Here is a 25,248-nt window from a genome sequence, read left to right on the forward strand (position 1 = left end):
CTCTAATTCAAGGAACTTTTTAAATGCATTTATTAATAACTCTAACTTAGTGGATATATGGAGACTCTTTCACCTCCATAATAGGATCCATTTAGGATCCTCGACTTGTCGATGATCCTAAATTTTATGATTTCATGCTTACACAAATGGAAATATTTTTTGAGAAAAATGACACCCCCGAAGTTTCACCAGGATTACTTTGGGAAACACTGAAAGCCTTTTTAAGAGGATGTGTTATCTCGTATCAGGGGTCCAGAAATAAACTGCATAAAGCAAAACTTTTAGAGTTAGGGAAACAAATTCACCAATTAGATAAGGAAAATGCACAAACCCCCTTTATTAAAAACTTACAATAAAATTCTACAGTTAAGATATGAGTACAATAAAATTGTTTAAGATAAATTAAGTAAATCATTCCTCTTCATTAAACAGAAATAGTTTGAATTCGGGGAAAAGCCACATAAATTGCTTGCGAGGCAGTTAAGATTAATTAAGACAATAAGATTAATTAAGACAATAAGATTAATTCATAAGATCAAGACAAAGCATGGAGCACAATGTATTTCATCCAAGGATATAAACAACTGCTTTAAAGAATTCTATTCAACTTTATATTCCTCAGACCCTTGTACTGACTTAGAAGCTATGGATAAGTTTCTAAATAAATGCAACCTTCCCTCTCTTACTCAGGATGAGCATGATTCCCATAATAAGGATATATCTTTAGGAGAGTTAAAAGGCACAATGAACTTCTTAAAGAATGGTAAAACTCCAGGCCCGGATGGCTTGCTATCTGAATTATATAAAAAATTTAGTGATTCCCTCTCCCCCTACCTGCTCAGAACATTTTAGGAGGCATCAATGAATGGACTGCCACCGAGATTCAATGAAGCAATCATAACTGTTATTCCCAAAAAAGGTAAAAATACAGAGGTTGAAAGATACAGACCGATTTCTCTTCTTAATGTCGATCAGAAGATGTTGTCAAAAACACTTGCAAATAGACTTGGTAGATTAATTAGTGGTCTAATTCATCCCGATCAGAATTGATTTATTCCATGCAGAAATGTCTCACAAAATACTAGGTGTCTTTTCAATATACACTCTCCTAAAGGATTATTAGGAACACGTGTTCAATTTCTCATTAATGCAATTATCTAATCAACCAATCACATGGCAGTTGCTTAAATGCATTTAGGGGTGTGGTCCTGGTCAAGACAATCTCCTGAACTCCAAACTGAATGTCAGAATGGGAAAGAAAGGTGATTTAAGCAATTTTGAGCATGGCATGGTTGTTGGTGCCAGACGGGCCAGTCTGAGTATTTCACAATCTGCTCAATTACTGGGATTTTCACGCACAACCATTTCTAGGGTTTACAAAGAATGGTGTGAAAAGGGAAAAACATCCAGTATGCGGCAGTCCTGTGGGCGAAAATGCCTTGTTGATGCTAGAGGTCAGAGGAGAATGGACCGACTGATTCAAGCTGATAGAAGAGCAACTTTGACTGAAATAACCACTCGTTACAACCGAGGTATGCAGCAAAGCATTTGTGAAGCCACAACACGCACAACCTTGAGGCGGATGGGCTACAACAGCAGAAGACCCCACCGGGTACCACTCATCTCCACTACAAATAGGAAAAAGAGGCTACAATTTGCACGAGCTCACCAAAATTGGACAGTTGAAGACTGGAAAAATGTTGCCTGGTCTGATGAGTCTCGATTTCTGTTGAGACATTCAGATGGTAGAGTCAGAATTTGTCGTACACAGAATGAGAACATGGATCCATCATGCCTTGTTATCACTGTGCAGGCTGGTGGTGGTGGTGTAATGGTGTGGGGGATGTTTTCTTGGCACACTTTAGGCCCCTTAGTGCCAATTGAGCATCGTTTAAATGCCACGGCCCACCTGAGCATTGTTTCTGACCATGTCCATCCCTTTATGACCACCATGTACCCATCCTCTGATGGCTACTTCCAGCAGGATAATGCACCATGTCACAAAGCTCGAATCATTTCAAATTGGTTTCTTGAACATGACAATGAGTTCACTGTACTAAAATGGCCCCCACAGTCACCAGATCTCAACCCAATAGAGCATCTTTGGGATGTGGTGGAATGGGAGCTTCATGCCCTGGATGTGCATCCCACAAATCTCCATCAACTGCAAGATGCTATCCTATCAGTATGGGCCAACATTTCTAAAGAATGCTTTCAGCACCTTGTTGAATCAATGCCACGTAGAATTACTGTAAGGCAGTTCTGAATGCGAAAGGGGGTCAAACACAGTATTAGTATGGTGTTCCTAATAATCCTTTAGTTGAGTGTAATGCACCACTCCAAAGCTATTCAAGACAATCTGGTAATAATCTCTCTCGATGCTGAAAAAGCCTTTGACCGAGTGGAATGGCCCTATCTTTTCGCAGTATTAAGAAAATTTGATATGGGTGATAAATTTATAGATTGGATTAAGATTTTGTATAAAAGTCCTACAACACAGGTATTAACCAATAATGGGGACCAGGCATTTGTTTCCGTATTATGGCCCCAAAAGTGCTCACTGGACCATTCAGAAGCTTAGAATGGCGCCTATAACCAATGCCATCATTATGTTTTGCAACAATTAGGTTGCGAAGGTCTTGAGACAGCTCTTCGCTTTTACCCATCATGAGATGTGTCTTGTGTGACACCTTGGCAATGAGACCTTTTTGTAGGCCATCATTTGGGACTGAACCAGCTGTTATTAATTTCCACTGACAGGGGGCTGGATTGCTTTTTAATTACTGTAAGTTTTCAGCAGTTGTCTTGGCCTCCCTTTCTTCATTTGTTCAATACTTTTCCCTGTGTCATTTCACATTATTACACATAACTTAATTTCTGAACTTATTTTTGTTTGTTTCTTTGTATGTATGGCTTACTTGGGTTGTTACCAACATCTGGCGAAAATTTCATATCAATAGCACATTTGGAAATATATTTACTGAGAAAAATGGTGACGTGTTCAATACTTATTTCCCCCCGCTGTATATTCATGGTGAAAATAAAGTGTATTTATATAAAATTGTTTGGATGAAAACAATTTCAAAAGAACTATACACAACAAAAAAATATTTAACCCTTGTGTGGTGTTCATATTTTTGTTACTCAGCCAGTGTTCGTGGGTCTGGTGGACCCGCTGCATTTTTGGGTTTTTAATTCAACACAATCAAAAATGTTATGTTAAAATACTCAACAGATGTTTACTTCATCCCAATTACAAGCAATATAAACTGCATATATGGTTAATATTTACTCTTTACCTTTGTTAGATCACATTTAAGAATTGCAACCTCGTGTGGGAATGGCAGGAGTAGAAACACAAAACTCATTCTTGCACTCTTTCACACTTACACACAATCTCTCTCTCACACGCACGCACACACACACTCATGCACACACAAACACAACACCCACACCCACAACACACACAAAACACACACACACACACGCACACACACACACACACACACTTGGATATGTGGTGTACGGTCACGGGCTCTCCATAGGCATAATGTTTTTTCTAATGTACAAACTTTATAATCTATCCCCCTACACTAACCCTACCCCTAAACCTACCAATCTCAGAAAACTTTTGGCATTTTTTGAATTTCAAAAAACACTGTTTAGTATGTTTTAGTATGAGGACACAGATGTCGTCATAAACCATGTTTACGTTGTAATACCCATGTCATTATACACATTTGTGTCCTCATAAACCATATACAAGAACACACACACACTAACAGCAGGCACTGACAGGAGGAGGACAGAGTAAAGGTACACAGGACCTACAATTTCCACACTTTTATTAGCCCTGGGTCCAGTGGTATAAATGTGTAGGGGGGGTGTACAGTGTGTTTTCATTGAGAATGTGTTCTGATATATATTCCTCACAGAAAATGAGCCAAGGCCAATGAGTCTCAGTTTGAAAAAATAATTAATTGTATATTTTTTCTTTTAATAAAAAATGAAAACGGGTCCAACAGACCCGAACACTATACAAGGGTTAATTAGGAGGTGTTACAGTACTTTTTGTATTTCTTTGCAGCAGATGTTTTCAACCTCTGTTGGCATTTTGTCACAGTTACCTCATGTACACTTATAAAACAAACATACAGTATATTACTAATCAAAACTCGTGCTCACGTGTAACTAAGGTAGGAATAAACAATGCACTTATTTAAAAAATTCAACAACACCATTGTTAATTCGACAGACGGACGAAACCATATACCACAAGCTTTTATAACAGTTTGTACCATTTAACATTACAATTTAACCAATTCAAGGTAACAGCCATGCGTAAAAGTATGACAACTACTAAATAAACAGTTTACCATTGTGAAACATCCTGCAAAAGTCGTGCTTGAACAGGTTCTAATCGATCCTCTTCATTTATGTTCTCCGGGTCTGTTTCCGGCTCAAATTGATAAGGTAATATTAAAGACGTGTTTACAATAACACTGAGCGCATGCATCTCCACGTTATGGTAAGAGGCGTGACCTTTCCGGGCAACGTGCGCTAAGCTGCTGTCAAATCACAACACAGGAACCGCTGGCACAATCAGAACTCGTTCCGTATTGCTGAAGGAGGGACTTCATAGAACAAGGAAGTCATCAGCCCATTAGTTGCCCAGCACTGTTAGGACAGTGAAAACAGCGGTATACAGATAAGTAAATTGTGTGAAAAATACTGTTTTTTACACGCGAAACATGAACACATGTTATATTGCACACTGTAAACACAATCAAAGCCTCAAAAACACAAGAAAAACGGGACCTTTAATAGTAATATCATAATTGGGAATACATGTCGGATCTGGAAACAGATAAAAGAACATTTCAAGATAAAGTTCCTTTCATTTCTAACTCCTATTACTAGAATCCATCATTTACGCCATCACGATTAGATGGGACCTTTACGTACTGGGAAGAACTGGGTATACATACCATAGGAGATATTTTCTTTGATGGAGTTCTAGCATCATTTAGTCAACTGCAACAGACATTTAAACTTCCACAGAGTCATTTTTCTGCATTTCTGCAGATTAGGAATTCTATACGTGCTCATACACCTTCACTGGACACTACATCACCCTCAATTATTGACAAAATTTGATGTCATTTAATGTCTTGATCACTGTAAAGGAAGTAAAAAGGCATTATCAATTATATATAACTTGCTGCAATCCTTTAATTCTCCCTCTACAAAATTTCTTGAGGAGGACTGGGAGAAAGAACTAGGAATGGAAATTTCTGAGGAAACTTGGCTGAAGAGTTTAAAATATATTAATGAACATTCTATCAGTTCTAGACACTGCCTTATTAAGTTTAAGGTCATTCACAGACTGCATTATTCAATGAATATTTCAAAGTGTTTCGCCTCTTTGTGACAAATGTAGTTCAGTAGATGCTGATTTGTCCCATAGTTTTGTTTTTTTTGCTCCAAGATACAGAGCTATTGGAATGGAATTTGATGTGCTTTCAGAAATTTTTAGGGTGCAAATGCAGCCAGACCCGACACTCATCATTCTGGGACTTTCTGAACATATGCATCCATTGTCAGCACAGCACAAATTGCTTGCATGATAGTTTAATTACGGCCAAGAAGTTACTCCTGTTGTTCTGGAAGAAAAAAGAGGTTCCTACTGTCAAGTTATGGCTTGGAGAGATGTCTCCTACTTTACATTTGGAACAAATCAGATACTGTTTGAAGGGAAAATTTGAGCAGTTTGACAAAATCTGGCACCCTTTCAGCTGTTATCTAGATGGAAACCATGTGGATTAATGCATCTTTTTCTTAATGTAATCTTTTAACATTCCTTCATCATACCTTTTCAAGTCAATGTAAACAGGTCGGGATGGGATGGTTTGTTATATTCTTTTATTTTTTATTTTCTTATTAATTATTTTTATTTATTATTATTATTATTATTTTTATTATTATGTTTTTTTTTATTATTGGTAAAGATACATCTGTAAGATTGTAAAAAAATGTTTTAAATTGTCTTCCAATAAAACTTACTTGACAAAAAAAAAGTTATTAATTCAGTTAACGTTAATTAATCTATATAGCCATTCTGGAGAAAACCGTAATGTCATCGTCCAGCTCAGTTCAGTTCTCATATAATGGTGTCAATGACAGATCAATAGTATTGTTTATTATTACATGGCTTGGTTGAATTCTAATGTAGAATGCGGTCTGTTATTTCTTGATAACAAACCGCTGCTAACACACCGTTGCCATGAAAACAGAGCGTTGCTATGGACGCAGGATTCTAACCGTAGAGACGTAACGGACTATTTTCTTTAGCGGAAGCAATACAAATTAAATAAAATAAAAAAATCAATAAATCAATAAACTCCAATAAAATCAATAATTTTTAAATCAATAAACTGTCAAATTATTGATTTATTGGTAGTTAGCCATGTAATAAGCGGGATAATGTAGAGCGAGGTGGTTGTTATAGTGAACACAACCCCGACAGGCTGATCAGGACCCCGACGCGAAGCTCTACATTATCCCTTATATTAACTTACAAAATACTTCGAGCCGTTTTGTATAACGTTAAGCGTATAACGTTAAGTATGTTGCATCCAACAAAGATATAACTATTTTTACCTTCTTTTCCTTGTTCTACCGTGTGCTCCGCCATAGTTAAACATGAACTCCGCCCACTTCCGGCATCAGACTTTTACCCCGCCCACTTCCGGCATCAGACAGTTAAGCTGTCCTCACACTGCTATGACGTATGGTTCCACGGATCTGCAGTTGGTTAATGTTGGAATTTTGGGGGAAATCGAGGTCCAGCTGAGAGAGAATCGGATAAACAGGGTTCCCACGGGTCCTTGAAATCCTTGAAAGTTTGTGAATCTGAAAAAATGTTTTCAAGGCCCTGGAAAGTTTTTGAAAATAAACATAGATAGAGACAGGTGCTTGAAAGTGCTTGAATTTATTTTGTGCAATAAGTTTTCTGGAAATAATTCCATATTCACTCCAGTCCCCTATAATGTGTTATTTCGCCAACACTTCATGGCCTTCGCATACTAGCTTGCTTGATTTACACTAGTTAAGCGCATTTACGTGTTACGTTAGGGTTTTTCCTGCATAGAGAATTATGGCGCGGCCGCTCTCGACAATAAAAAATAACTGGGGAATCACCGAAAACTTGAGGATGATTCTTTTTTATTTCATTTAAAGTAAGTGGTGATTGATAGCCTATAGTTGATAATAATATAGGCCTACCTAATGTACTGACGGTAACAATGTTGCGCTGTTGAGGCTCGTGCAGTTATTTATAACATATTATAGTTAAGAAACAATATATAGCCTAGGGCGACCAGAGAGCTGTTTGCCTGAATGCCATCAAGATTGAAACCGAGACTGATTTCATAAGTTCAATAAACAAATAGTTAAAATTAAGTCACTTACATTTTAGACGCAATGACTGTTTTTGTTCTGTTTCAGCAGCGAAAATAGTTCCAAACATCACAGCAGAACCATAGCGCATCTCACAGCAACACTTGTTGCATTACTGAATGATTCAGCGTTTTGAACGAATCGGTTGAGTCAAAGATTCAATTACCCATTCAAAAACTGCTTCATTCTGAATAACTCAGCCGTTTGAACGAATCGTTTGAATGAATGACTCAATGACTCGCTCATTAAGACGGTCGCCTGCCGCCTCCTACTGGCGGTTTAGTTTCATAAAGTATCATTCTTTTCAACATTCCTTATTTGTATATTCAAAAATATTTAAAATAATCTAATTTAATACAGTTATAATTTTTCATTGTAAATTATTTAATTTGATTGTTAACAGCCTAGTGTCTTATTACTTTAATTGAATATATTGATCAAATTTAAGAATTTGAAATGATGGAGCATACATTTAATAAAATTAGGGGAAAAAATGCCATTTATAAAAGGTAAAAAAAATTAGTGTATTCAAACAGTAATGTAATGAAAGACTGAAACAACAATGAAATTAAACAATTTAAGTTTGAAGGGAGTAAAGCCTCTGTTTAGGCTATTAAGGAATAATAAAAAAAGAACTTTTTAAATAAATGTTAATTTTAAATCAGCCTACTTCAGTGTGATATGTTACCATACCATTATGCTTAACACTGAGAATCTGAATAATTGTAATGTGATGATCAGATGCAGATATCTAAATCAAATAATATGGGCGGTTTGCGGGTGGATTATTTATTTTTAACAGTGGATTCGGGTGACTCAAAGTGCACCAGATTAATGAATTTATCTTCAAAAATGTACAAAATTTTCTTACGGGGGGGCATGCCCCCGTACCCCCCTAGAGGTACCAAGCTCTACCCACAAAGTCAAGTCAAGTCACCTTTATTTATATAGCGCTTTTTACAATACAGATTGTATCAAAGCAGCTTCACATTGATAAAATGAAAAAAAAATTTAAATACAACAAAGTTTGTTTCTAGAAGAAAATTGCATCATTGTCCACCCTAATTAGGCAGATCAATAATATAGTTGAATATTAAATGTCCCCAACTAAGCAAGCCAAAGCCAAGGCAACAGTGGCAAGGAACCAAAACTCCATCAGGTGACAGAATGGAGAAAAAAACCTTGGGAGAACCCAGGCTCAGTCGGGGGGCCAGTTCTCCTCTGGCCAACGAGCGAACAGTGTATGATTATGATCCAGGCAGCGTTTTCCCACAAAAACAATGTGGGAAACACATTAGGCTATATGATGATCTACAAAAAATACAAATTTAATTATCTTATTATTAAAATACATTATTAGGATTTTACCACATCTGCCTTGTTTTGAGCTAGGAAAAACCCTGAGTTATGTTAAGTGTTTCCCGCATGAGGTACTTTGTGTTGTAAGTTGCCATGAAGTTCAAGTGCGCATGAAACTACGATGGTACCTCATTGTTTGTTGTTGGACACAACAAATGTGTCCCCACATTAAGTCCTTGAATTTGAGGGTATTGGACCTGGAAAGTCCTTGAAAGGTCCTTGAATTTGAAGTTAACCAAGGTGTGGGAACCCTGGATAAATGACGATTAAAGGGACATAGCCTATAGTATAGTAAACAAAAATTATAAATACTAATAAAAGAATATTAACGATACAAATACTGTATGTTTCCCATGATCTAAACTATAGTTAAATACAGTATTCCTATATTAATTTTATACTTTTGGCGTGATCATAAAAATACACTAATTTTGATATTTCTCTGATGTACAATCGTCTCGTTTACTAACGTAACCTCATGTTCTCTCTAGATGAGGGAACGAGTGTTGCGTAAGCTAGCTTACGCTATGGGAAAATCCCTTTTCTCGAGAATACTGAAGCCAAAAAATTATCCTTAATTTTGTATTAATTTAAAATTAAATTAATTTTTTATTTTAATGAGGGTGCAGGCGCCCTCATACATCATGTCCCGCCAGAATGTCTATATAAGCCCAGACCCGATAGGATGCTCTTTGGTTTTTTACATCGACTGAAGCGAAACCAGAACGTAGCACAAGCAGGGTTACGCAACACTCATTCCTTCATCTAGAGAGAACCAAGGTTACGTTAGTAACCGAGACGTTCTCTTACGAGAGTACTCTCGTGTTGCGTAAGCTAGCTTACGCTACGGGAACCCAATTTAAAACGCTGTGCATGCTGAGTGATGTCCACCACATAGTCCCAAGGGCATGTGCCCGGGGCACATATGATAAGTGGGTAATATGAGGGCCAGCGAAGAGCGGGCCCAGTGAATAAGGGAAGGCAAGTTGTTGCCTCATGATAATTAGGTGCTTTGACACAGTGTAACAATCAGGGAGGACCTTAGTCAGCCTGAGCTGTAGAATAAGGGAGTGCTTAGCACAATATATCATACAGGAAGAGACGTTAGTCAGCCTGTACTGATAGCAGGAATAGCACACAGTCTGATCGGAGTTTCGAGCAGGACTGCTGCGATCAATTTAGACTGAAAATAGTCTAGCCTGTAATGCAGGGACTTATGAATGTAGACGGAGAGGCCCAGCCTGCCACCGTACAAATATCATGAAGTGATACCCCGCTGGACCAGGCCCATGAAGAGACCATGCCTCTGGTGGAGTGGGCTCTAACACCCAAAGGGCAACGGAGGCCCTTGGACGTATAGGCCAGTGCTATAGCGTCAACTATCCACCTGGACAGGCTCTGTTTCGAGGCAGCTAGCCCTTTGGCGCGCCGAAGGAAATGAAGAGCTGTTCTGACTGTCTGAAGGCAGCTGAATGGTCCACGTAAATTCTCAGTGCCCTGACCGGGCAGAGGAGATTTGCGTCATTCTCGCTGACAGGGAGATAACTTGTGCTCTGAAGGGAGTGGAGAGCACTTTGAGGACATAACCGTGTCTCGGTTTAAGGATGACTTTGGAGTCATTAGGCCCAAACTCGAGGCACGTGGCACTCACAGAGAACGCGTGTAGATCACCCACCCGCTTGACTGAGGCAAGAGCAGTCAGAAAAACGGTTTTAAGCGAGAGATATCGCAGATCCACAGACTGTAATGGTTCGAAGAGACTTTCTTTCATGGCCTCCAAGACCGTGGAAAGGTCCCATACGGGAACCGAGGGGGGTCGGGGAGGGTTCATTCTCCTTGCCCCTCTTAGAAAGCGGGTGACCAGGTCATTCCTACCCAGTGACTGACCATGCACAGTTTTTCTAAACGCAGCTATGGAGGGGCATCTGCCCTCGTCCAGCAGCTCCGTGTCGCGGCAGCAAACACACGGAGAATACTCAGAAAGGATATAGGCGCCGGATAGCGCGGCAGGAACAGCGGCTGAAGGCGGCGAGAAGACGGCCAGCTTCCTCAGACACTTAATCCGCGATGCAGATGCTCGTCCCGCTGCAGTGCTTTCTCAACGATGCAGGATTCTTCTGGAGATCCAGCGATGTGTTGTACTTCGCTGAAGAGATGAAAAATCAAAGAGCATCCTATCGGGTCAGGGCTTATATAGACATAAGCCACGCCCATTCTGCCGGGACATGACGCCCTCATTGGTGCGTACGTCTCCAGCAGCCCTACGATTAGACTGCCGCAGGGCGACCAAAAGGCGTGCAAGCTGCCTCGCCTAGGTCTGCTCTGTGCAGCAAGTGCGTTTTAAATTAATACAAAATTAAGGATAATTTGTTGGCTTCAGTATTCTCGAGAAAAGGGATTTTCCCATAGCGTAAGCTACACGAGAGTACTCTCGTAAGAGAACGTGATTGTCTTAGACTTAGGGGGTCGTTTTTGAAAACAAAAATGGTACTTGTGTTTTATGCAATTTTTAGACAAATGTTTTCCAAATATTAATAATAATTTAAAACGTTAAAAATAATCACCTTTTTTATTTTATTACTTTTTATACTAACATCCTTTTTCCAGAATTTCAATTATTGGAATTTTAAATTTTTATTTAAAATTTTAATTATTTTATTTTATTTCATTTTTTACAGTTTCCAGACAGTTACACCAACTAGATATCTTTTTCTTTTTTTTGACAGAAAGAAAGAACATTAACACTGTATGCATGACATAATGATTGATATAATCTGTGTTATAGATCTGTTTTGAACAAGAGACAAGGATGCATCTCATGCAATATGCCAAGAACAGGTCATATCTGACCCTAAAATGAAAATAAATTTCAGTCATACTTTAGATCAGGGTCCAATTCTCACTATTAAAGGGTAACTAAACCCTAAAGCAACTTTTTTTAGTTTATGATCTGTAAGAATGGGCTGTTCGTTGATTCGAGTAACTTTTTTGACATTTGGGCATAAAATGTTTTAATTCTACAATATATGGTGTAAATCGTCTGAGTGCTGCCCTCTTCAGGTTGAACGGTGGCTACTGCAGTTGAATTTTCCTATTGGATGTTCACGGTACTATGTGACGCAAGCAGGTTCCAGCTCACCACGCCCTTGGTACGAGCTAGCGTAGATTTATCAGAGGGGTAATCGAGCTCTCGAATAGCGTACCACCCCCGGCGGCCGCCATTGGCTATCAAGCCATCACCTGCTGTTAGCATTCCATTGACTCCCATTCATTTTGGCGTCACTTTGACAGTGAATAACTTTACATATGAGGCATTTAAAGACTCCATTTGTCCATTATTTATTTCTAAAGAAACATGACAATGTATAAAAGGCTCCATTACCTTGTATCTTACGTTATGGCCCCGTAGAAGCAGTTTTTGTAAAAACAGGCTAACGATTGCGTCATAACCATGCGACTCACTGGAAATGACCGTATAGACAGGAGGAGAAGCTCGCAGTCAATCGGGGGGACTTGGAGGCATAAAGTCTGATAAAGTCACGGGAGAAGCCCATAGAGAATCATAAAGTTGCTCCCTCTCCTAGCTCATGGACAGCTCCTACTCATGCTCTCCGTCTCTGCAAGATTCAAAAGGGAATGATTCAGATTTCTCTCGGCACAGCTACTAGAAGACTTACAACTGTCAGACAGGTTGCTCACGTCACATCTACGTCGTCAAGCTCAGTTTGAGTCTGCGCAGTACGCTCAGCCATCAGGAAGTGAGTGCTTCTAATTTGCTTCACTTTTCTCTGTTGAAACCTCGCTGTGTCCAGTGTATATACTGTCTATGAGATTTATCTGTATTTAGTACAGTGGTCAGGATGGTACGTAGGTGTAGTGTTGCTAGTTGCAACAGCACTGTTGGACTGCATAGCTTTCCAGCAGAAATTTAGGCGCCAGTGGTTGCATGTACTTGGCCTGGAAGACCGTGAGTTCCCGTCTAGAGCTCAAGTGTGCAACCTGCATTTTACGCGGGATTGCTTCTCCAACGCAATAGAGGTGGAAATGGGCTGCTCCACACAGCTCGCGCTGAAAAGCGACAGTGTTAGATTTTAGACTCCATTTTAGAGTCTGACAGCAGCTGTCAATTAATCCATCACTGCGGGTCTCAGGTGCACGCACTTTAACTAACTAATAACTACGACTTTTGCCTCAAACTCCAAATTCCTGCTTATTAATAGTTAGTTAGTAAGGTAGTTGTTAAATTCAGGTATTGGGTAGATTAAGGGATATATAATATGGCAATGTAAAAAAAGGCATTAATATATGCTTTAGAAGTACTAATAAACAGCCAATATAGTAATACACATACTAATAAGACACTAGTTAATGAGAACTGGACCCTAAACTAAAGTGTTGCATAAAAAAATTCTTAAAGAAAATAAAGCCTATTTAAGGATCATTAAGATAGATTGCATTGGGACCATTTTCATGACAACTAAACACATTTTATGTACCATATTATGACATAAATCACATGAGTATCTTTACGTTTGTTGAAAGGCAGACTTAAACTGCACACAAACTGTAACCTTTCGTGTCTCTCTCTCTCTGCTGTGTAGTGTCTGTCTGTTGAACATCTGCAGCAGCTGTTGAGGAACCACAGCAGTTCTCAGGAGCTCCAGATGGAGGATTTCTTCACGATAGCTCCTGCGTTCTGTCTGTTCCTGAGCGCTCCGACGGAGACCTGCAGGGCCGTACGAGCGGGACACTGGGACACAGAGACACACCAGTTCGTCCAAACCCTCTCAGACCTCAACGACACCAGCCGGCCTCCTCACCTGGGCATCCCAGGATATCAGGGTCTGGAGAAGCTGCTCGACGAGATGGAAACACACTATCAGCCCGACACACATGAGGTCAGAAACAGCAGAACAGCTTCAGGATTAACGTGCTAATCATTCAGCATCATATATATCAAAGTTACACATCTGTTATTTGTCCGTCCACATTTCTAGTCATGTCTCTCACTGAATGACGTCCTGGAGGAGATCGGAGGTCTTCACGTGGAGCTGGACGCCGTGTTGGGAAACGTCCTTTATCATGTCCTGCGTGGAGACTGTCTCAGAGCTCATGTTCTTCCTCAGAACCAATACTTTCTGGATTACATCTTCAGTCATTTTGGCTCTGATAACCTCACGCTTCATGGTATGACTCAATGATAATCCTGATGATGTTACACTATCCTGAAAATGTTTCATGTGGGAACATTCGGTTTTAAGTAAAAAAAAAAAAAAAAGATAATTGTTATTTTAGTATCATTAATATACCATTAAAGTTTTTATAAATATGTTGAATGTTTTTCTATTTTCATTTTAGTTAAAGTTTTAGTCATTTTGTTTATTAGTTTAAAAATGGTTTTAGTACTTCAAGTTAAACCAGAGATATTTTAGCATCTTTGAGATACTATTATATATTATATTTATTATTATTTTTGAAATAGATGTTATATTTTCCATTTTCATATTAGCTAAAATGTTAGTAATTTTGTTAGTAATTTAAAAAAAATGTCTAGTTTTTATTAATTTTTATTCCAGTTAGTTATTTTAGTGCATCAAGTTAAACTAAATGAACATGAGAAATTCTGTCTTAGCAACAAACTGAAATAAGGCAAATTAAAAAAATTATTTTATTTCAAGTAAAATTGATTTTTTATGGTTTTAGTTTCAGTTATAATAAAAACACTGAGTTATACTAAATGAAAATGAGAAATGTTGCCGTGGCTGAATTAAAAATAAATTTAAAGTTGATTTTTTTTATTTCAGTTAACATTTATTTTATATCAAGTGACAAAAATGTGTTTTTTGCGGTTTTAGTTTTTCTTTTTCTTGTTAACTATAATAACCCTGCTCAGGTCAGGTACAAATGGCACTTTTCACTTTTTAAAGCAAATAGTATATCTAAAGCACATTATAGGGTCCTCAGATCAGTGTTCAGGTTTCTGTGTTCTACATTTATGTTTATGCATTTGGCAGACGCTTTTATTTAAAGCACAATTCTTACCAGTTCATGCATTCCCTGCCAAACCCAAAACCTTGTCTATAGCAAAAACATTAATATGGACCTTAAAAGGGTTCTCCTTGCTGGAGTATAAGTATGTTTAAATACCTGTTCATGTTACTTTATGAACAATATTTGGTTTAAAGCTGAAGGTTTGTGCTCTATTTTTAATGATGCTATTGTTACTCAGAATTTGAGGAGCTCCTGAAGACGCTAAATCTGGGTGGAGGAGAAGACGATCACGATGATGTCCACCTCGAGCCTCATCAGGAGGATCACCATAATAACAGCAGCTGGGATACAGTAAGACACGCAGTGTTTGTGTGGGGCATCATGGGAAATCTTTACATGCTGTAGGACTCTGATCATTTAGATTTAGATGAGGAGTTATTTTGAGGCCTGTAACATGACATATCAACATGAATAATTGATGTTTAGCTCTCGTGATTGATGTGACATAATGTGCAATCTGAGAGACCATGCAATCTGTCCATAATGATAATCATTGATATTAAGCTGTTACAAGTGCTCATTTTTTGTTCGCAATTTTTGAATGAAAACAGAAAAAACACAACATTTGAAACTTCAAACAGAATGAAAACATGCATATATAATCTATATAAATATATAATGCCTGTCATTTGACATCCATGCAACTAATAAATCAGGAAATTGTACACACTAAAGCATGCATGCTTATCAGAACAATGAAAGCAACTGAAGCCAAATTATATGTAAATGATAAAAAATTTGCACGTCTGAAACTGTGTCTGGTTGTTTTGTCTACAGAGGTGTTTCAGCGCTGAAGACCTGTTGAGGATCTACCAGCTGAACTCTTCATCGCTGACCCGAGATCAGTTCACACAGCTCAGTCCTGCTCTGATCCAGCAGATCCTCAGCGGAGTCTGTTCTGAGATCAGTTTCACACACGTGACCCCTGATTCTCTGAGCACAGCTGCGAGTGAGTGACTGATCCGCACTGAACAGTTAGTCTGAGCTGCATAGCATATCGATATAAAGTACAGAAACATATTCTAAACAACAAACCTTAGTTCTCAAGCTTCCTTCAGATGTCTGTGCATTCAGCTGAATGTTTCATTATTCAGGCAGCTGCTATAAACGCGTCATTTTAACTAACTTTAAGCTCATTAAGATTCTGTTTAAATTGTGTGTCTGCCATGACAGTAGATGAGCCGAATATGAGCTGCATTATGAATCATGTAAAAAATTATGTAAAGCTAATTTGACGAGAGTGACAAACATCAATATAGTTGACCATATGTATGTTTGACATTTAAATAAGACATTTAAGTGATTGCAAATAAACTATAAAAAATTACAGAAATTAAATTAAGATTTATTATTTAATCAACATCTGAAAACAGAAAATGTGCATTAAAATCTAGGTTTATAATTGACTTTGAAGCTAAACAAGAGGAACTAAGACTATTTGAAAATAGCCAAATATTAATCTGTCTGTATGATATTTATATTGGTGTCACTACTATGTACATATTTTTATTTGACAAAATTAATTTTATTTACGCTATAAATTGATCAAAAACAATAGTGAATACATTTATGTTGTATCAAATTTAAATAAATCCTAAAAAATATGAAGCAGCAGCACGACTGTTTTCAACACTGATAATAATCATAAATGTTTCTTGAGCATAAAATCATCATATTAGAATGATTTCTGAAGGATCGTGTGACACTGAAGACTGGAGTAATGATGCTGAAAATTCAGCTTTGATCACAGGAATAAATTACATTTGATTATATATTCACAGAGAAAAAAGCTATTTTAAATTGTAGAAATATTTCACTGTTTTTACTGTTTCTAATTTAAAAATGCAGCCTTGGTGAGCGGAAGAGACTTCATTCAAATACATTGTTAAAAATCTTGCCGACCCCAAACGTTTGAAAGGTAGTGTAATATCTAATGGCAACAATTTAAATGTGAAAAATGTATTAAAAAATGCTACCAACTTGATAGTTTAGTTTGTCAGAGAGTAAAGATGTTTTATATACAGTATGTAACTGTCAGCAATGGTGAATGTTTAGATGATCACTTACTAGAGATGCACCGATTACAATTTTCTAGGCCGATTCCGATTTCCGATTTTTCATTGAGTTTGACCTGCCGATACCGATTTTAGCCGATTCCGATTAATTTTTTTTCTAACCACTTTACAGCACACACACATATTTATTTTCGATCTTTTCTTTAACCCTTTTCACGCGTAAGTTTAAAATATTCTAACTGACTCCCCCACCCCCAGAGTTTTTTCAAGGCGAACGTTTCCTTTAATGTTTCCATGGCGACGCGTCACGCGATACACAGCAGACACAATAATACTGTATGACAGATGTGTCGCTTTTATTTCGCTTTTCCTTTTTTATTCAAAATATTCACAAACTTGCTTAAGTTACCATGTCATCAACTAGCCTATCTGATATTCCGATTCTCAAATACGTGTAAGTGAGTGTGTTTGGTTGTTTAAAAACCTTTATAAATAATCTTGATCTATAACATGAGATGGGCGTCGCAATGTTGTCCTGTCAGTCGGATTTAACTTACAGCACGTCAATTCATCAGTTTCTCCCGAAATAAATGCAAGAAAGTGGCCGGTGAACTGAGAAGAATAGAGTAAACTTTATAGTTACTTCCACTATGTTTGTCTGATATGAATAACACATGTCGGCAAATTATATTTGAATAGACTGTTATTGCTGCTTCCACAGACATCAGTGTGTATTTTACAAACTCCAAATGCATTGTTTTACTCGTGCTTATGTGTATTTAAATATCTGAAACCTAAAATAAACATTATGAGGTTGAAAACACTGCTTAGTTGTGACATATGACAGCGCTGAACGCGTCCGACTCTGGCTCAGCGCCAGCCAACGCGCGAAAGCACAGTTTGAATCTGGCAGTTATAAGACGTCACTGAACATTCTAAATGTGGCACCATTACCTACTCTCAGGGGCACAGAAATAAAAATCCCATATATGAAACCGTACCGCTCTAAAGGTTAATCATGCGGCGCCCGAGTGCATTTGACCGGCATAAAATCGGCATATGTCAGACTGACCGGCCGGTCGCCGGTCATGGCCGATCACGTGAAAATCGGCCAATTCCGGTCACCAGCCGATCAATCGGTGCATCTCTATCACTTACATTCAGTTTCTGTATCAGAAACATGACACGTCATGACCGCTTGCTTTTCTGGTTCTACTACAATATTTAGTTCTTGTTGGCATCAGTCTCTCATTGACGAGAACAAGGACAATCAGAATCATTCCTGAATGCTGTGACTGATTATTTTAGTGACTATCTCTTCCTGGAGAAGAACAATCCCTCCACTGTGTTCTGGTCACAAACCAGATTCCGTCTGAATGTTTACAAAAACCACACCTGAGAATAACACGGACAATACGATCTCTTTATATAATCACTCAATGAGCGCTTTGTGTCCAGGATATGGATATGCCACCCTCGCCAACATCATCATCTGCCTGATGGCCATGTTTGGGATCGTGGTGCTGCTGTTTTCCAGGTGTACGCAGGTTTTCCAGATGTGCATCCAGTTCTGCATCAGCCTGGCCGTGGGATCCCTCACGGGAGACGCTCTCCTGCATCTGCTTCCCTCGGTAGGCGGACTCACATGTGTCTGAATAGGATGGGCTTCGTTCAGTGTTCTCATGGTTTGTGCCTGTAGTTTTTAGGTCTTCATGCACATAAAGATGGACACGGTCATGAGGAGGAGAACCTCGACTATGTTTACAAACTCCTGGTGGTCCTCGGCGGCATCTATGTCTTCTATCTGATGGAAGCCATATTCTCCATCATCACTCGACACGGTCATCATCATGATGGAGTGAGTGACTGAGTCTGCAGTCTTAGAAGAAAAGGCTCTCTATAGAAGCTTAAAGGGTTCTTTCAGGCGCTTCATGTATAGAATCTTTTAGTGGTTCCAATCATTTCGATGACTTTTAGTTTAATTAATTTAATGAATTAAACCGCACATAAACATACTGTACGTCATCACTGGAAAAAATGAAATGACCCAATAAACATGAAAGTTTTATGCAATCATTTCACCTTATATAGAACCTTTTTGCCATAAAATAATTCTTTAAAATTGAGTCTAGAACCCCAGTGCACACTGCAAATGAAATAATCCAATTCTTACAGAGTATTTTTGTCTAATTTTCCAGTTAAACTTTCTTAAAACCCTTAAAACGAGTTAAATTTAGCATGACATTCAGAAGCAACATAGCAAAAGATATTAAGACTTTTTAATAAACGCACATATTGTTAAAAAGTCTGAATTAAAAAAAAAACCAAGATATTAATACTTTTATTCAGCATGGATGCATTAATTTGACCAAAAGTAACAGGAAATACATTTATAATAGTACAAAAATTTCAAATAAATTATGTTCTTTTGAATTTTTAATATCAAAGAATCCTGAAAATATGCATCACATGTTCCATAAAGCAGAAAATCTTTTTTTAAATGAATAGAAAACCCTTATTTTATATTGTAATAATATTTAACTGTTTTTACTGTATTTTTAATTAAATAAATGCAGCCTTGGTGAGCAGAAGAAACTTTAAAACATTAAGAAATCCTACTGATCGCACTTGTGAATGGTAGCATAAATATATTTAGATTTTTACTGCACTGGTGTGTTTTTTCACTTGTTTGCAGCTTGTTCATACTTTAAACAAGAGAAAAAACTCAGACGACAATGCACTTATATTAAAGACACACTGTATGAAAAGTCTTGTTATCATATTCAGCTTGACTTCACAAGTAAATCTCTTGTTTCAAGGGTTTTTTAGACATTAAAGGCCCATTCACACCAAGGACGATAACTAAAACGATATAGTTTCTAAATGTAAAAAAAATAGTCCACTCCACAACTATAACAATAACGGCACAGAGGAACGATATCATCGGGATCACTTTCACAAAGATTTTTTTGATGAGCGAAATGAATGCGAAATGGCATTTTAAGCTTGACTAATAAAAATAGGTTAAGCAGCAGGGGGAATTATTGCTGTAGAGCAGACTGGTCCTACTGAAATTATTTATAATTATGTTATTAAGAAGGCTCAGGTCAGTCTTTGTACTGTTGACCACCCTTTATGAACTGAGTTTCAGGCCTTACCTTCAGGCCGTCATTTTAGAGAACAAAAAATGAAAGATTAATTTATGTCTGTGGCTATTAAGATACTAAACTGCCCTGGCCCTGATGTAAGTTTACTTAGCACACCAAATTAATGAATTTATTAAGAATAGAGCCTGGTATTTTTATGTATACTTGTATAATTTTATTGTTTATTTAGGAACTTTTGTATGTAATAGTTTATCTAATATGTATCTATGTTTATCTGGTTAGTGTTTCTGGTGCCTTGCTGCAGTCTTAGTTTCCCTAAGTGGGACAATAAAGTTGTGTCTGAGTCTGATAAAAATGTGTCCAAATAGTAAATAAAAGAAGGCCCAAGACTGAGCCTTGGGGAACACCAGTGGTAAACTGCAATGGATAAAAACATTGACAGCCAATCAGAATCCATCGTGCTTTAAAGAGCTTGAGCATTTAAAGAGACAGACGACAAAGCTGCAGCTTGCTGTCATAAACAGAATGATATCGTCCGCTGGTGTGGCTGTTGTTATAGTTATCATTATACAGGTGAAACTCGAAAAATTAGAATATCGTGCAAAAGTTCATTTATTTCAGTAATTCAACTTAAAAGGTTAAACTAATATATTATATATAGACTCATTACATGCAAAGTGAGCCTTTATTTGTTATAATTTTGATGATTATGGCTTACAGCTTATGAAAATGTTACAAATTTCTGAGATTTTGAATTTGGGGTTTTCATAAGCTGTAAGCCATAATCATCAAAATTATAACAAACAAAGGCTTGAAATGTCTCACTTTGCATGTAATGAGTCTATATAATATATTAGTTTCACCTTTTAAGATGAATTACTGAAATAAATGAACTTTTGCATGATATTCTAATTTTTCACCAGTAGAGTGTCACCTGTATTTATCTTTTAATTGTATTTTTTTGCTGTGTGCACTGGTATGACTGGAAAATGTTAGTAAGGTGGCCGCCACATGAACTGACTAGCCTTAAAGGGTCTCTGTTGTCCTGTTGTAGGAGTCTGACCCTCATCACTGCGATCACAGTAAAGTTCTGCAGATGTTCCAGAGCAGGAGACGCAGCAACAACTCCACCTCACAGGACGAGCTGGTGAGACCGTCTTTCTCTGTGAACATGGGGCAAATAAACAAGTTATCATGTTACAAATCACTACACAGGCACTACAGACAATACCAGTTTTCCCTAAGGAGGACAGGGGTAATCATATTTCACAAACCCAGACAGTAATTGTAAAAAACAGGAGGTCATTTTAGGTGATTTTATTATCATCTGAATCAGGAATGTTGGTGTTCATTGGTGGCATTTTTGATTGTTTGATTAATTAATGGATATTTAACTAATTTCTAGATTAGCTTTAGTCAGATTTAGACAGGGAAATTTGAGCATCAAAGGTGGATTTTTATTCTATTTTATATTTTTTTTACAATATCTCTAAAAAATTACAGCAATTTTTATGCTCACTTAGAAGACAAAATCCTGTCTGAACATTCAGGAACATCTGTGATTGGTGTATCATTTTTTCCATACCATGTGTGCTTTATTTTGACCATCAATTTTGAAACACCACAGTCTTCCTCTGTGATCATCAGTAAACACTGTCAGGTTTCATTGATTTCAGGTGAACGAGCAAAACAACGAGAAGTCCTTCCTGGAGCCGTTCAGCAGCACACGAGGTCAGTTCATGCCTAATACTCTGCGCTCTGTGCTAAACACATCTTGGCTGTAAATAATAACACCCCACTTAGAGTTAATCACATGTTTGTGCATTAAGGGAGTAAAGTGACCTGTTATTAAAGTGACCTATACCACATCCGATGAGATCACTTGTCAAAAAGTTTCTGCTGCCATATAAACTTTTCGTGAACATTTCTGCACCTCATTTCAAAAGCTTAGACTCAGTAAGATTTTTACTCTTCTGCTCACCAAGGCTGCATTTATTTGATCAAAAATACTGTAAAAACTGTAAAAATGTGAAATAGTAAAAAAAAAAATCTATTTGAATATATTTTAAAATGTAATTTATTCCTGTGATTCATTAAATTGATCAAAAGTGACAGTAAAGACATTTATAATATTATAAAAGATTCTATTTCAAATAAATGCTGTTCTCTTTTGAACTTTCTATTCATCAAAGAATCCTGAAAAAACAATTTTTACCACAGTTTTCACAAAAATATGAAGCTGCAGCACAACTGTTTTCAACATTGATAATGATTATAAATGTTTCTATTAGAATGATTTCTGAAGGATCATGTGACACTGAAGACTGGAGTAATGATGCTGAAAATTCAGCTTTGATCACAGGAATAAATTACATCTTACAATATATTCACATAGAAAACTGTTATTTTAAACAGTAATAATATTTCACAATTTTTGATCAAATAAATCCAGCCTTGGTGAACAGAAGAGACTTTCAAAACATAAAATCTGTGAGCATCTCTCTCATGTCCCTCAGAGAAGCGTCTGCTGCCGTTCATGATCACCATTGGTGACGGCATCCATAACTTCACGGACGGTTTGGCCATGGGCGCTGCGTTCTCCGTGTCCTGGCGCTCGGGACTGGCGACATCACTGGCCGTCCTGTGCCACGAGCTTCCACACGAGTTAGGTGAGATCTCAGCAGTTTCATTTGAGAAGATTAACTCTAATCTAGCTACTGAAAATGCATTGAAAACAACTAGAAAAAGTAAGTCTGTCAAGACAGACTTTGAATGTTGTGTGAATGTTGTTTGAAGGTTACAGAAACATGTAAGTTTGAATACTAAGACTTTCTATGTACTCTTGAAATAACTCTCGTACACAATGTACAGTAACATTACTGTAAAGCGCAGTCAAACTTGTTTTTCTGTTTTCCTGCACACACGTTTCCTTTCAGGAACATAGTCATAGGAATAGAGTATTTATGCAACAAAAAATTCAACCTGGTTTTATGTTAAATCCACTAAAAAACTAAAAAGTAGATTTTGTGTGAATCTCTCAAAACTCGCCATGAAAAGGTCTGTCACATCAAAGTCATAAGATAACAAAAGTATTATATTTTGCATAAAGTAAATGAAGCCTGCCTTTATTTATAATTACATTTAAATAGTGAATTTTTAAAAGTTAGCTATATATTTTATTTATATTAAATATGTATTAAAAATAATGTGTGTGTATATATATATATATATGTGTGAATAGTTCAGATGCAAAAGCCTCTAAGTGCCATCTGAAATTTTCTTCTAGAATGATCATTTTTGGTACAACTAATAGGTCATTTTCATTGCCATTTAAGTGAAATTACTGAACTTAAATATATAAGCTTGATAAAAAATTATCATTCTAGAAGAAAATTTCATATGGCACTTAGAGGCTTGGCATCTAAACTCCTCATATATATTTAATTTTTATGATGCAAAATATAGTTGTATGTTTAGGTTTGTGCGTTTGTTGTTGTCTGCAGGTGATTTCGCGGTCCTGCTTCACTGCGGTCTGTCTGTGAAACGCGCTCTTCTGCTGAACGTGTGCAGCGCTCTCACCTCCTTCATCGGGCTGTACATCGCTCTGTCCATCTCCACAGAAACTCTCGCTCAGGAGTGGATCTCCGCCATCACCGCCGGACTCTTCCTGTACATCGCCCTCGCAGACATGGTGCGTTTGCTGCTTTCAGAACGCAATGACTGAGCAAAAATGAACAAAATAGCCAACATATATTGTGTAAAATGAAAATGACGTGCTATATGGGCTTATGCTAAAAGCAGCCATATCAGATTCAATTCTGAAAAAAATCAATACGTTGTAGTTTCCTGCATTTGTCAAGTAAAAGAAACATCTGAAATATGTGTGTCATCAGATCATCATAAGAAGCAAGCTTCATTTCTCTGTTGTTTTACTCTCGTCCAGCTCCCCTCCATGCTTCACGTGGACAGCAAATGGCCGTGGCTGATTTTTCTCCTGCAGAATCTGGGTCTGATGACCGGATGGGGGATCTTATTACTCCTGTCTTTATATGAAGATCAGATCGGAATCTAAAATATGATGCCGCTTTGTACTAGTGTATTATCATATTCCCTTCCTCGAACATGTCTGTGTGATCGTCACTTTAAAAAAGTGGAAATGTGTGCAATTTATAGTGCTGCCATGTTTTAATATAGGCTATTTTTCATTTTAAAACCTATTATTTTTAGAACACCATTTACAATTTCTTCAGAAAATGTAAGTCTTATAACAATTTAACATTTGAAACGGATGAATCAGCTGTGTGAATCACTTTAAATCATGGTCATCAGCACTCAGTTTAAATATTTACAAGTTAATTATAATTTGTATGTGTTTCTATGAAGATGTAACTGGATTGAAAATATTGCACTTGATATATGGAAGTGATTTTACATCATGAAATTCTGGTAATATATGAAGTATGAATTGTGTACTGTGTTGCCATAAGCTCTGGGTGAGCTGTAGATCCTGTGCAAGTCTGAGAATAATCACTCATAGTCTCTGTGCTTTCATAAATGCGATGTAAAGCCTGTCTTCAGCATTATGGTGTCGTGTGTCAGTGTGTTATTAGTCATGTTAGAGACTGCTGTGCTGAAGCCACTTCAAGCCAGTGATTTTATCCTAGTGTCAAAGCTGAAATGCTGAGGTTTCGCTGAGACTCATCAGAAGTGTTCATTAGACAATGATCCTTGTAGAAATGAAGAAAAATGACAGGTGTCTCTGATATATAACATACACACCCAATTTAAATACAGTGCATTGACTGCAAACCTTGGAAAAACATTTTTAATGAGACATTACTCAGAAATGCTCTCTGTCAGGGTCGGAAATGAACCAGGGTGTGAGACAAAAATACTCGTCTAACACTGACTTCATTATAATATAAAACAAGTTAACTTAGATCAGTGTTAACTCTTTGAAATGATTTGCATGTGCATTTTTTCCTACTCGTATAAAAACTTGGTACTGATCCATTTCTTTGAGTAAATAACAGAATTAAAAGTTTCTATGAATTATTATAAAGCATTGAAGAGTTTGTTCAGAAACAGGTGAGTTTGAATCATTAGAGCAACTTGAGCTGAACGAGCAACACATGTAATTGACACAGACACACACACACATTTTACTGACAATGCATTTTTAGGGATTTTTTAAATTACACAAAAACAGATGTTAATTTTATTTTTTTAAACCTGCTATATAAAGTCAAGAACCTTTT

General features: G+C 37.3%; 1 protein-coding gene across 1 annotated transcript in view; it reads left to right on the plus strand.

Moving 5' to 3' along the window:
- slc39a4 (solute carrier family 39 member 4) overlaps positions 1 to 24,930 on the plus strand; it is a 35,636-nt gene extending 10,706 nt beyond the window's left edge. The window contains exons 2-12 of the mRNA XM_084131813.1: positions 13,419 to 13,715; positions 13,815 to 14,004; positions 15,047 to 15,159; positions 15,646 to 15,817; positions 18,342 to 18,514; positions 18,583 to 18,741; positions 21,045 to 21,137; positions 21,667 to 21,721; positions 22,507 to 22,659; positions 23,494 to 23,681; positions 23,934 to 24,930. Of these exons, the coding sequence (XP_083987939.1) occupies positions 13,419 to 13,715; positions 13,815 to 14,004; positions 15,047 to 15,159; positions 15,646 to 15,817; positions 18,342 to 18,514; positions 18,583 to 18,741; positions 21,045 to 21,137; positions 21,667 to 21,721; positions 22,507 to 22,659; positions 23,494 to 23,681; positions 23,934 to 24,062 (1,722 nt within the window). The 3' untranslated portion in view covers positions 24,063 to 24,930. The remainder of the gene's footprint in view (positions 1 to 13,418; positions 13,716 to 13,814; positions 14,005 to 15,046; positions 15,160 to 15,645; positions 15,818 to 18,341; positions 18,515 to 18,582; positions 18,742 to 21,044; positions 21,138 to 21,666; positions 21,722 to 22,506; positions 22,660 to 23,493; positions 23,682 to 23,933) is intronic.
- The last annotated feature ends 318 nt before the right edge of the window (positions 24,931 to 25,248 follow it).

The sequence above is a fragment of the Abramis brama genome (assembly GCF_963993115.1).
Source record: "Abramis brama genome assembly, chromosome: 12".
Classification (NCBI taxonomy): domain Eukaryota; kingdom Metazoa; phylum Chordata; class Actinopteri; order Cypriniformes; family Leuciscidae; genus Abramis; species Abramis brama.